The 11,048-nt window shown below is 46.0% G+C and overlaps 1 protein-coding gene across 1 annotated transcript; it reads left to right on the forward strand.

Annotated features, from left to right (window-relative positions):
- Positions 1 to 3,465: 3,465 nt before the first annotated feature.
- C9H18orf21 (chromosome 9 C18orf21 homolog) lies at positions 3,466 to 11,048 on the forward strand. Its single transcript, XM_062201561.1, has 5 exons — positions 3,466 to 3,604; positions 3,688 to 3,710; positions 5,424 to 5,623; positions 7,838 to 8,031; positions 10,400 to 11,048. The coding sequence occupies exons 1-5, from the start codon at positions 3,528 to 3,530 to the stop codon at positions 10,551 to 10,553; spliced, it is 648 nt and encodes a 215-aa protein (XP_062057545.1). The 5' UTR covers positions 3,466 to 3,527; the 3' UTR covers positions 10,554 to 11,048.

The raw sequence follows: 11,048 nt of genomic DNA on the forward strand, positions 1-11,048 counted from the left end.
GGACAAGTGGAAATGCCTCAATTTCACCCCACTACTCAAATCTTCACCTTGGAGGATGTAGCTTTCTTGGCTAACGCTTATTTGGCCTTCCATATCTGGACTGTATCAACCCTACTACCTTCTGGTCCTCCAGGGTTTCTGATGAAAAATCTGATGGTGATCTTAGGGGGAAAATCATGATGACAGTTACCTTCGACTCAGCTCTGTAGATGTGAATATTGTACCTGCTGGTGATTGGGCAACAGAGCATTTTGTCACAGTATCATGATGCTCCAGAAGTTTTACCTTCATTTTGAGACCTATTATTCAGAGGTTAAAGGAAAAGGAGTAGATATTTCTAGTGTAGATATTAGGAGGTCTTCAAAAGCCAAAAGTTATCACTTTTTTAAATTAGAAATGAGAAGATCATTGAAACATCCTAAAGTTTTTAATTTCTCAAAAAATAGACATCAATCTCTATCACCAACCTAAGCAAAAGCTCTGGGGATCCTTGCTTTTATTTAAGTGGAAGGTTCTTGAGAAAAAGCCAGTGGGTCATCAGCAGCTGTGACTGGGCCATGTCTTGCTCTGATTTCATGAGGCACCACCTCATGTAATTTCAAAAGCATGCATAGAGCTACAGGTGGGCCCTAGATTTTTGTCTGCCTTACCCAGGGAGCTATTTTTGGTGACTGGTGTTACTTGTACCCATCTAATGTAGCATGTGTGCTTTTTGGTGTATTTGTTTGCTCTTTTGTTTCTTGATCTATTTTGTGTATTGTTTCCCATTTAGTTTTTTTTTCTGCCTATTTTTTGCCCACTTTTGTATTTTTGCATTTTAAAAAATTTTTGCTTCCCCCATTTTTATTTAGGTAGTACTATTAGACTTAGTCTATTAGTGTAGTTAATATAGAGGGTTTTTTGTGGTTTTTTTTTTTTTGCAGTTTTCCTCTTTTTGTTTTCTTTTTTTTTAAATTTTTGACAGGCAGAGTGGATAGTGAGAGAGAGAGACTGAGAGAAAGGTCTTCCTTTTTGCCGTTGGTTCACCCTCCAATGGCCACTCTGGCCGGCGCATCGTGCCGATCCGAAGCCAGGAGCCAGGTGCTTCTCCTGCTCTCCCATGCAGGTGCAGGGCCCAAGGACTTGGGCCATCCTCCACTGCCTTCCTGGGCCATAGCAGAGAGCTGGCCTGGAAGAGGGGCAACCGGGATAGAATCCGGCACCCCGACTGGGACTAGAACCCGGTGTGCCGGCGCCGCAAGGTGGAGGATTAGCCTGTTAAGCCATGGCGCCGGCCCCCCAATGTTATTTGGCCAGTGCTAAGCCTTGCTCAGTATCATTGGTATAGTTGGTGAGCTAGTGTTCTGCGTTAGTCATATTAGCAGTCCCCTTGTGATTCATTTATTGGGTATCATAGGATAGTTATCAGTTAACATTTGTTGATAGAGTGAGTCATTTAAACAGACAGGTGAACACCAGGATGGAAGGCTCTGGGGCATTCCATCAGGAAGCGAATGCCCTTGATGGGTACCACTTCCTGTACCGCATGGGCTGCGGCAGCCATGGCTTGGTGAAGCTTGCCTACCGCGTGGCTACCGGGAGGCATCTGGCTGTGAAGATCCTCATGCAAGCCTGCCACTCGCCTTCCAGCTCGGGGAAGCAGGGGGAAAAGGGGCCATCCTGGCGAGCCTGAGTCAGGAGAACATCACCCGCCTCCTGGGGGTGAGGCCCACAGCCAAGCACACATCCCTGGTGATGCAGCTGGCCAGCCAGGGCAATCTCTGGCACATGTGTTGGTGCTGGGTGGCCTGCAGGTGGGCGAGGCCAGCTCGCGGTTCAGCCAGACCCTGTCAGCTGTGCACCAATGCCATATGAACCGCGTGGCACACAGAAACCTAAATCTAAGTGATGTGCTGTTGCACTCGCACGTGGAGATCAAACTGGCTGACTTCGGCATCAGCCCCTGGCTGATGAGAGGGTATTGTGCACCCCACAGTACCATGCCCCAGAATTTTTATCTAGGACTACGGCACCTGTAAGGCTGACATCTAGAGTCTGGAGGTGATCCTGTTCGCCAGGATGACAGCAATGCCACCCTTCTATGGGAGGAACCTGAACCAACTGCAGGAGTCTGTCCTGTCAACCCAGCCCTGAGGGATCCCCTGGGATGGCTGCTAACCATGGACACCTGGGAGAGGCCCATGGCAGAGCCTGCAAGGAACCCTTGTTATATATAGAATTCCGGGATGACCCAGCAAAACCACTTCTAGGCATAAATGGAAAGAATAGAAAACAGGTACTCAAACACACGTGTGCTTGTTTCACAGCAGTACTCTTCATAATAGCCCAAAGAAGCAAATCACATATCCATCATTTGACAAAAGGATAAATAAATGTAGTATGCCTGTACAGCGGAATATTATTCAGGCATGAAAAGGAATGAAATACTGACACATGCTCCAAGGTGATCTCAAAAATGAGCTTGAGGAAAGATGCCAGACACAAAAGGTTGCATGTCTTATGACTCTGCGTATATGAAATGGCCAGAATGGGCAAATCCACAGAGGTGGAAAGCAGGCTAGCGGTTGCCAGGGCCTAGGAGGGCGAGGAGAACGAGTCGATGTTTAAGACGGCTGCGGGTTATCCCTGGCCTGCCAGAAATGTGTTGCTGCTCAGCTGAGGCGGTGGCTGCACGTTTACCACGTACTGGAGGCCACTGAATGGTTTACCTTTTCCAAGATTTCCTTACTTGTTTGAAAGGCAGCATGGCATAAAGAAATGAGAGACAGAGGTCTTCCACCTGCTGGCTCACTCCCCAAAGGGCTGCAATAGCCGAGGCTGGGCCAGATGGAAGCCGGGAGCCAGGAGCCGCTACCCATCTCCGAGCTGGGCGGCAGGGCCCAAGCACTTGGGCCTTCCTCTGCTCTTTCCCTGTCCGGGGGCGCATTAGCAGGGAGCTGGATGGGAAGTGGGGCCGCCCAGACTAGTCCTGGCACTCAGAGGGGATGCGGGCCTCGGAGCAGGCTTGTCCTGCAGCGCCCAACACTGGCCCCAAACTGTTTACCTCAGAACGGCTTACTTTATGGCGTGTGAATTTCGTTTTAACTTAGGACAAGGAAAGCTGGATCGCACACAGGCCAAGGGCAGGCTTGCCCTCTCGGCCAGTCGGGAGCCTAGGCCCCGCACTCTTACCAGGGGCCTCCATTACTCTGGCTGGAGAATCTAGACGAGGCCGGGCAGGAGACCACAACAAGAGTGTAGAGAACACACAAGCAGCCGAGGCGGACAGAATGCCGGATGGGGCCTCCCATCGTGGACCTGGCCTCCAGGTCAGGACTCTCACTGATGTAGAAGCCGCAGGGCCGAGGGGCGGGGCCGCGGGCGGCGCCTAGCTGGGCGCGCCTGCGCGCTACACGCGACGCAGAGGAAACCGGAACCCATCTGCCGAGGGTGCCAGTTTCCGGAGGGAGCCGTGCCCGTTGTCGGCGACGCTGGGAAGGCCATTTCCGGCGTCTCCTTTCCCCCACCAGCCTGCGGCTGCGGCGGCGATGAGGCAGAAGCACTACCTGGAGGCCGCGGCGCGGAAGCTGCTCTATTCCTGCCCGGGCCAGGCTCGCTATCTGCTGTAAGAGAAGGCCGGGCGGGCAGCGGGGGCGCGCGGCGAGGCGGTGCTGCTTCGCCTCTCACGAGTCTTTCTGTTTCTTACAGCTGGGCCTACGGTTCGTCCCACGGTAGGGAGCGCGCCCGTCCGCGGTGGGTGGGATGCCGGCGCCTCGCTCTCCTCCACCGCGCTCGCGGGGGCCCCAGGAGGAGCCCCGGCCCTCTCATTAGGAAAGGCCCCGAGGCCTCTGGGTTTTGGGAAAATGCCCCATTCCTTAGTGCGCCTGCCTTGGCTTGACCTCACGGCGGCATCTGACGCGGGATCCGTCTAACAGGGTTTCCTCACGTGGCTCCCAGGTCATGGCCGAGTTCACCTCTTGCTGCTTTAGCCAGGACTTACCGGCCCGCTCTGGGGCTGCTTCCCAGCCTCCCCTACCCGCGAATAGGGTAATGTCCCAGCGCTCGGCCCTTGGGCCTTGTTCCTAGCTGCAGGCCACCTCCTTGGTGACCGTTTCTCTTCCAGTCTCATTATCCTAAGGACTTGCAGAGTTCCACACCCCGCCCGGACCGCTCCAAATTCCAGGTCACATATCCGCGTGCCTCCTTGACAGCTTCTTTTCAGTGTCTAGTAAGGTCTGCAGACTTACCGTGTCCCCAGTCGGAACTCTTCCCCATCCAGCCCCTCCAGAGTTTCACCTTTCAGTAGTTACTCAGCCCCAACCCCTGGAGCCATTCTTGATTCCCTGACAGCCCTACCAGACGTATCCAGCTGGCTACTTCTCACCACATGCATTGCCATCACCCTGGTCCAAGCCGCCGCTGCCTCCCGCTCCGATTACTGTCGGTGGCTCCCATGGTCTGTTCCCAAGGCAGCAGTCCAAGTGATTGTGGTAAAAGCAGAGCGTGCCACTCCTCCCCATAAGTGACTTCCCATCGCCAGTAAGAGCAAGCTCTAAAAGGATTGGAAGACCCTCCATGCTGGCCTACCTGACGGCTGACTTGGCTCTCTTCGCTCACCGGCAGCCACACTAGGCCTCCTGGCGGTTGGTTCAGGGCCTTTGCAGCTGCCGGCCCTGTGGCTGCCACTGTTGCTTCACACGTCTCCCTCCTCCCTGCAAGTGTGACCCAGCGAAGCCTTCCTGGCCACCCTTCCCAAGATGGGTAGCTCCGTGAGCACTCCCTTTTCCCCTTTCCCATGTACTCTTATCCCCACCCCCACCCCCTCACTTAGTGTTTAGTGTTGTTAGTTAGTATCTGCCTTGGTTTTTTCTGCTGTATCTCCAGCATCCAGGACAGAGCGTGGCACTTCACAGTCACTCAGTAAATGAGAATACATTTTACATTGGGCAGAGCTGACTTGCAGACATGGCTCCTAGAGCTTTGTAGTTGTAACCTGGCACTGAACACAGTGCTTTACAGTAGGTACTTCATTCATGTGCTAATTTTCTAAAAATGAAACATGTACAGTACAATTTGTTATTTTGTGATGAATATGTTGGTAAAGTATAACAGCCTTTTTTTTTTTTTTAACTTAGTATCAAATAATGAGCCAGGTAGCAAAAATTGGAGACTTGCCTATCTGTTGTTGAGAGGAGCAAATGGATGGAATTGTAGTATTTGGAAAATAAATTGTTGTCAATTTATCATTTTTGTACATGTTCATCTTTTATATGAACCTGTTAGCCAAAAGGCCAAGAGGGGATAAATGTTCATCTTTGGAGTTGCCTTAGAGAATGTCTGTCCGCTTATATTAAGCAGCAGTATACTTTTCCGGAATGTTGGAGGTTTATTTGAGGTAACAGTATTCTGATTTGCTGAACAGTGAGTTTCATGTCTAATTTTAGATGATAAGAGCAATTTTGAAGAAACATGTCCATACTGTTTCCAGCTGTTGGTTCTGGATAATTCTCGAGTGCGCCTCAAACCCAAGGCCAAATTGACACCTAAAATACAGAAACTTCTTAATCGAGAAGCAAGAAATTTTACACTCAGTTTTAAAGAAGCAAAAATTTTGAAAAAATACAGAGACTCCAAGAGTGTATTGGTAAGATTTTACTTCCATATGTATGAATAAACAAATTTTTCTTTTCTTTAACTTAAGAATGAACCTGAAGTGGCCAGCATTATAGTGTAAGTGGGTAAGGCCACTACCTGCAACACTGGCATCCCATATGGGTACGGTTCATATCCTGGCTGCTTCACTTCCAATCTAACTCTCTGCTAATGGCTTGGGGAAAGCAGTGGAAGACGGCTCAAGTGTTTGGGTCCCTGCCACCCACATGGGAGATGGGGATGAAGCTCCTGTCTCCTGGCTTCATCCTATATGCTGCCCAACCCTGGCCATTGCAGCCATCTCCGGAGCAAACCAGCAGATGGAGACTTTCTCTTTCTACTCTTGCAAATAAATACGTAAATTTTTATTTATTTTGTTTTTAAATCAACCTGAATATCACTCTCAGATTTATAGTATTTTCTCATGATTGGTGTATCATCAGGTGTATGGCTTATATTTCATTGTTACCAATTAATTGTTCTCAGACCTTATTATTGAGCACATTTATTTTCACAAATTTGAAGATTTCTTGAGATGATCAATACAATACTTTCTTCAGAAAGTTCATGGAAAATGTATAGAATGGAAAAACTATGCATGGATTTTGAAAGAATTTCATTTTTTTCCCATGGACTTTTTGAAGTCCTTTTGTATGATAACACCACATGAGTTGCACTTAGCAGCACTATATTATTTTTTTCAGTTAGTGGTCCTTTTCATCAAACAGCTCTACCTTATGTATGTAGGTACCATTGTTACTTCATCTGTCATTCTTCCCACCCTCAAGTCAATGTCTGTTTAATTGTCCAACAAAGGTGAGTGTACCTTGTGTTCACCTTTAAGCGTTGATTGGAGGTCTCTCCTGTGCCAAACAGTGGCTAGAATTGGAGATATAAAATGGAACACAAAAATGACCTAGGGTTTACTAGATACATGTGATAGAGACATAGCAGATATATTTTATATGCTGAATATGCTGTTAACATTCATCAGTTATTCAAGTGCCTGCTCACTGTCAGATATATGTTGGGCACTGGATATTATAACAACTTAGGGATGGCACATGATTACAACTATTAATAACTTCAATTGAAAATTGTCATATATAGGGGTTTGCCAGTATTACATCAGGTAAGTACATTGTGCTTTGTCATAAGATTGAGTTTTCAGAGAAAGAGAAAAGATAGAATAGTGAAGTGAATAGAATGATAAAAGCTGCCTCACTGTCTTCCAGTGTTTTGCCTTCATGAAGCTTACATTCTAAAGTATTTTAATCAGGTCAACTAGAAAAGTGCTAAGGGTGTTTGGCTGATTTATTTTGATTTATATATCACCTCTTTCCAAAAAGTACAAAGTAACCTACACTGTGATAAATGCAGAACCCACATTTACATTTTTGTGTGCTCATGACCATCTGCTCGCCAAGCCAGCTTATATGAATTTTACTGAGACATGGCTGAATTCTGTACATTGTGAGTTAGCTATGTAAAAGAAAAGATTTTGCTAGAAAATGGACCATTTCTTAAATGAATCCTAAAAAAGAAAGTGATGAAAATGAGGTGTGAGAATGTGATTATTCATTTGGTTTGATAAACTAGACCTATAATTATAGAATTGTTAAGGTTTTAAGGAGGGCACTTAAGTTTTATGTTTTATGGGGAAAAGGCTGAAGTTCATTTTTTTAAAATTTTTTTAAAATTTTTGACAGGCAGAGTGGACAGTGAGAGAGAGACAGAGAGAAAGGTCTTCCTTTTGCCGTTGGTTCACCCTCCAATGGCCGCTGTGGCTGGCGCACCGTGGCCAGCGTGCTGTGGCTGGTGCACCGCGCTGTTCCGATGGCAGGAGCCAGGTGCTTCTCCTGGTCTCCCATGGGGTGCAGGGCCCAAGCACTTGGGCCATCCTCCACTGCACTCCCTGGCCACAGCAGAGAGCTGGCCTGGAAGAGAGGCAACCGGGACAGAATCCGGCACCCCGACCAGGACTAGAACCCGGTGTGCCAGCGCCACAAGGCGGAGGATTAGCCTGTTGAGCCACGGCACCGGCCTGAAGTTCATATTCTAAAATAAATGTCTACTGCTATTACAGAGGAGGGCCATCTCTAATCTCCTGCCCAAACACAGTCTTATACTGATAAAGTATAACATGCAAGAATTTAGTGATCGTGTTGCTTGTTATGAACTCACTGGTTTCTTCTTTTTATGGTAGTTGGTTACTTGTAAAACATGCAACAGAGCAGTTCAGCATCCCGGTAAAAGTAGAAGCTTCCTGTCAGCACTGAAGAGCAGCCCCAGCACTCCACTGAGTAAGCTCAGCCGGGAGATAACAGAGAGAAGGACTCCAAATGCAGTAAACCTTACTCTGTCTGCGTCCAGAGGCAAGAGCCCGGCACTGACTTTCAGGTATCTTCATTTATAGCCTTATTTGAATTGGCAGTGTGCACTCAACTACTTCTTCTGGTTTCCTCTGTTAAATACACATCCTGACTCTGTGCAGTTCAGGAGTTGGGCCCCTTTTCCCCTCCATGCTCCTTTTCTAATGGTACACACTGCTGTATCTTTAACTTTCAGCTCACTGTGACTTCAGTTCTATTACTCTCCTGCCAGCCTCTCCCTGGCCTGCTCCCAGCTGCCCGCTGCACCTATCCACTTCAGCCCTGTACATGTCCCAAACGTCGTACCTCATGTCCCTGCAGCCAACCACTCAAACCTACTGCTCGTTCTGTCACTGGAACATGCCCTGCTAGACATTCTGGTGGGTGCAGTTGACAGCCCTTACTCCCGTGCTCCTTGTTGCCAGTTTTTATCTATTCTGTTTCTTTGCTGTTTGCAGGTACTCTCTCCCTTTTCTCCCAAATTCTGCTATCCTCGTTCCGTTTCCTGTTCACTTTTTGTCAAGACTACTACAGTATCTTCTTATTTCTAGTTTCAAACCCCTTTGAAGTCTTCTTAAAGAACAGTTCAGATTAGCAGACTTTTACACTCACCCCGCAGCATGGATCAAATACTCTGGCACAGCTTTTAGCCTCACTAACTGGCATTGGTCTGCCCGCCTGTCTTACTTTGCCTTAATCCATCCTATATGCCGCCAGCACTGCACCATTCCCAGCCTGCCTCCTTTCTCAACTGTTGTATTTGCTCTTTCCACTATCAGAAATGCCTTAACTAAGACTGTGCACCTGTTTCTGGGTGATCCTCAAAACCTTATTCACTATGATACTCCATACATTTCATTTCACAGAAACTGAAAGGAATTTTGAAACATTTTGTTGCAGAAAGAGACACTGAGTCTGTTTTTTTTTTAACATAAATAATAAAATTCACCAAGGACTAGACTATCTGCTTATTGAATGGAAACTTTTATATTGGGCTTGAAGTTTATAAAATTGAGTAAGAATTAAAATATATTTTTTAAAGATTTATTTATTTGAAAGACAGAGATAGAGAGAGGTCTTCCATCCACTGGTTCACTCCCCACATGGCCGCATTGGCCAGAGCTGCGCTGATCCAAAGCCAGGAGCCAGGAGCTTCCTCCATGTCTCCCATGCGGGTGCAGTAGCCCAAGGACTTGGGCCATCTTCCACTGCTTTCCCAGGCCATCGCAGAGAGCTGGATCAGAAGTGGAATAGCCAGATATCAAACTGGTGCCCATACGGGATGCCAGCACGGCAGATGATGGCTTTACCGGATAAGCCACAGCGCTGGCCCCCAAAATTAACATTTTGAGTTTTCTGTATATTCTTAATGTAATTATTTTGATATTTGGTATAAGAATTCATCAAGGAAATTGGGCACATTTAAAACACTTTACTTGCCTTTGTACCAGACCAGTTAGTCTTCTGTATCTGCTGGTCCTATATCCACAGATTCAACCAATTGCAGTCAGAAATATTCAGAAAAAGTTAAGTCTACAATGAACATGTACAGACCTTTTTTCTTGTATTCCCTGAAGGGTCTAATGTAACAGCCGTCCAGATAGCATTTAGTGTATTAGGTATTATAAATAATCAGGAGACGACTGGGAGGATTATGTAGGTTATATGCAGATACTACAGCATATTATACAGGGGACTCTTGCTTCTGCAGATTGTAGTGTCTGTTGTGGAGGGAGGGAAGTTCCTGGAGTGCACGCAGCACAGACATGGAGGGAGGACTCTGCATTTAGATCTGTGCTGAAATAGGAAACAGCCTTCACATTATACAGATGGCGAGGCAGAACAAAGAACAAACTGACCCCAAACAAAGGCCCAAGGAGATGGCGCATAGTTGGAGGGGATGAAATACATTCATTCAGTGGATATTTCTGGAGTGCTTCCTGTTTGGCAGTCAGAAAGCGCTGGGATATATAATGGAGCGGAACTTACCTTCTAGCAGGGAAGATACAATGGAATTGTATCTACTTGTATAGATTGAAATCCTTCATTTTTAAGAAAAGCATTGAGCTGTGAGGAAGGAACATGTTTTTAAAATTTTTATGTAGAATTGCTATGAATATTAGTGTCAGACTTAAAGCATACATGAACCTAATGACACTTTACCTATAGCTTTATCTTTCAGGTATGATAGAAATTTCCAGAACCATTTAGTGTATCTCCTAAATGTTGTTTATAACCTATTCAGTGATATTTTTAACAAAATGGGAATGACTGCTAAGTACAGTCACGCCCCATATGTGGCCATACAAAAAAGTGGAAAATGAATGTAGTGGCAGTTACCTAGGCTAAGGAGGAAGAAAAATTATTTATTGGCCTGTGGTTTTTTTTCTTTTCAGAACACCCACATCTGGACAGTCAACACCTATTTGCTCCCCAAAGAGTGTGAGCAGAACAAAAAAACACTTCTCTCAACTGAAGATGTTGCTTAGCAAGAGTGAATCCCAAGAGAACCCAAAGATGGACTTCAGAAATTTCTTGTCTTCTCTTTGAAGGCTGTTGTAAAAATATGTCTACACTAAAGTTAATTTTGAAAAAAACTTTTTTTTACTGTTACTTATTCTTTGAATACATGCTAAAGAAGAACCAACTATTCTTGGTATCCTAAGTTTGCAGAGAAAATACCTCATTAGAATGAATAACTAAAACTTGCTTAGTCACAGGATGGCTTTAAAGGTCAAAGCACATTGTACACAAAAGGTGGTCAACACTGTGCATTGACAGACACCTAGTGGTGGTGTCATGTCATTTTCTTTCAAAGGGAAATTGAGACCTTCGTGAGAGAATCTCTTCACTCATGAAGGTTTTTTCCTCATCGCCAACTCAGAAGAAGGATCAAGTATGTACTGTTATTTTCTGTCACTTGCATATAACTATATTAGTAAAATTTGAACATTACTCTTATTTTGAATGCAAAAGAGGACATTCTTGATTACAGGTGGCTTGATAAGAACTGAAATTTCCATTTGCACAACTATTATTCATACA

The sequence above is a fragment of the Lepus europaeus genome, chromosome 9 (assembly GCF_033115175.1).
Source record: "Lepus europaeus isolate LE1 chromosome 9, mLepTim1.pri, whole genome shotgun sequence".
Taxonomy (NCBI): Eukaryota; Metazoa; Chordata; class Mammalia; order Lagomorpha; family Leporidae; genus Lepus; species Lepus europaeus.

Coding starts and splice junctions, on each gene's coding strand:
- C9H18orf21 (XM_062201561.1), top strand. CDS start 3,528: ATGAGGCAGAAGCACTACCTGGAGGCCGCGGCGCGGAAGCTGCTCTAT. Junction 3,711..5,423: donor GGCCTACGGTTCGTCCCACG/GTAGGGAGCGCG, acceptor GTCTAATTTTAG/ATGATAAGAGCAATTTTGAA. Junction 8,032..10,399: donor AGCCCGGCACTGACTTTCAG/GTATCTTCATTT, acceptor TTTTCTTTTCAG/AACACCCACATCTGGACAGT.